Source organism: Sardina pilchardus, chromosome 13, assembly GCF_963854185.1.
Source record: "Sardina pilchardus chromosome 13, fSarPil1.1, whole genome shotgun sequence".
NCBI classification, from domain to species: Eukaryota; Metazoa; Chordata; class Actinopteri; order Clupeiformes; family Clupeidae; genus Sardina; species Sardina pilchardus.
Window position 1 is genome coordinate 29,224,836 of NC_085006.1, and position 2,500 is coordinate 29,227,335.

The 2,500-nt window shown below is 49.1% G+C and overlaps 1 protein-coding gene across 1 annotated transcript in view; it reads right to left on the bottom strand.

Annotated features, from left to right (window-relative positions):
• LOC134099088 (uncharacterized) overlaps positions 1-2,500 on the bottom strand; it is a 26,959-nt gene that overhangs the window by 9,294 nt on the left and 15,165 nt on the right. Inside the window, exon 4 of the mRNA XM_062551807.1 lies at positions 2,110-2,409. Within this exon, the coding sequence (XP_062407791.1) occupies positions 2,110-2,409 (300 nt within the window). The remainder of the gene's footprint in view (positions 1-2,109; positions 2,410-2,500) is intronic.

The window sequence follows — 2,500 nt, forward strand, 5'->3', positions numbered from 1 at the left end:
TGTTGTGAGCACCAGTGAGGGATTTTGAACAGGAGAGTGTGTGGTAGGAGCTGAGGTTCAGTGGCCTCGTGCACAGAGACTCGTGAAATGTCTGCTGCTCAGATGAGCTCATGGAGAACAGCAGCATCCAAGCGTCCATATACTAGACAGCGGAGCGCCCTCTAGTGTAGTCTTTCAGTAGTGCACAAACCTGAGACTGGTGTAGCCAAGCCTCATCTCACAATAATCATTTGAAAAATGTCAATCAAATATCAGCCTAATTTGTTGACAATGCCTGTTGTATTGGACTATTAATTATATCTCAGCTATGACCATGAGAAAGACAATCATGGTAGTAGTGAAAACGTGCCATCGTCGGCTATAGGGTAATGGCAGGGTAGATGGCTTTCACAGAACGTAACTTTCTACACCCTAAAGATGGAACTCTGAGGTTGAGCGCAGATTGTGGATTGTGCTCTTTCCTGCTCCTTTGAGCTGGGAGACGCAGGCGCCATCTTGCCAGTGAGCTGATACATGGCACTGCTGATAGGTGTGAGAGTGTGTGTGAGAGATGGATGCTCTACCATCTGGCCTGCGCGTCATACACATTCACATGAGAGTATTTGGTTGAAATGGCGAAAACAGCTTGACGTGTTCAAATGCATTTGTCTGTGTCTGAAAACAGGTCTGCACTGGTAATATCATACAGACGTAATAACAGCTGAGACGGGTCTCGGTCGAGGGGTTCAGACACGACACGGACGACATGGATCTCCATCATCTGGCGTGGGCTGGATTATGTTGGGTAGTTCTGGAAATCATTTTTGTATGGATGATGAAAGTCCATGTGCAGTTCACAGGCTTACTGATGGTTGAGGGTCTCTAGACTAATGAGTAGCGTGGGCTAGGCCAGAGAAAAACACCCAAATGTCTCTTTTAGATTCAAATTGTTTCAAAAAAGCGACGCATTTGGTTGCAAAATCTGCAATTTATTTCACCTGCCATCTGTCTAACTAACACAAATCCTGAGGATATCTTACTGACACAGAGACTTGTTTGCTGGGGACGAGGGTTTGGCAGAGATGGAGGTTATCCCATCTGCCTAGTGCTGGACTGGGTTGTCTAGTTATTTAGGAGAGCCTTGTTTTCGAGAGCCTGATGAAAGTGTCTGTTGTACAAACAAGAAATCCATGTTGTCCCAAAACCATGTGTCTTACCAACGATGTGGCATTGGACAGAGACATCCCCCACTTGTGCATCTAGTTTTGGGAAGAATTGTGCCATACGGCTAGTCTGGCTATCACCATATGAAGCTCAATCTTTTAAGATTAAACATTAGTCTGTGTTTAATTCCTACTGACTCTGTACGCTTTTAGATAGTCCTTCAACCAATCAGACCAACGATCCGAATGCGCCTTTTGGATAAGCTAGTTTGTGATTGATTGGACACAGAAGATGTGGACAGGAAGCAGAGAGATAGATGTGCAGGTTTCCAGCCTGAGCTGATCAGCAGATCAGGCAGGGTTTACCCAGTCTACATACACACACACACACACACACACAAACACACACGCGTTTACAGATCAGACAGGGTTTACCCAGTCTACACACACACACACACACACACACGCGCGTTTACAGATCAGGCAGGGTTTACCCAGTCTACACACACACACACACACACACACACACACACACACACACACACACACACACACACACACACACACACACACACACACACACACACACACACACACACACGCGCGCGTTTACAGATCAGGCAGGGTTTACCCAGTCTACACACACACACACACACACACACACACACACACACGTTTACAGATCAGGCAGGGTTTACCCAGTCTACACACACACACACACACACACACACACACACACACGTTTACAGATCAGGCAGGGTTTACCCAGTCTACACACACACACACACACACACACACACACACACACACACACACACACACGTTTACAGATCAGGCAGGGTTTACCCAGCCTACCATATGGCCTCAGTTGTGTTGAGCTCAGTTGTGTGGAATTCTATTGTACTGTATCTTATTTTTAAGTTGACGAAAAACTGCAAAAGCATTTCTCTGAGCCTCTCTGACTTACGGACGCTGAGCGACGTGCTGGCACTGAGCGGGGCGGCCATGGCGGACACCGACGCCCGACACTCTACGCTGCCGCCGCGCCGGGCCTCCAGAACCAGCGTGCTGGTGGTGCTGTAGAGGGGGACCCGGGTCCGGTCCAGCTCGCTGCTGGTGTTGAAGGAGTCGCGGCTAACGGGCTGGCCGCTCAGGAGCCACTCCACACTGGGCTCGGGGAACCAGCCGATGGCCTCGCACTGGAACTCCACCATCTGACCACTGGCCACGGACGTGTTTCCGCCGGTGACCACAACGCTGCCATTTTCTGGATGGGTGGATGAGGAAGAGGAAGAGGAAGGAGAGATGGAGGAGGAGGAGGAGGGGAAAGATGGAAGAGGGAGAGACAAAAGGAGAGA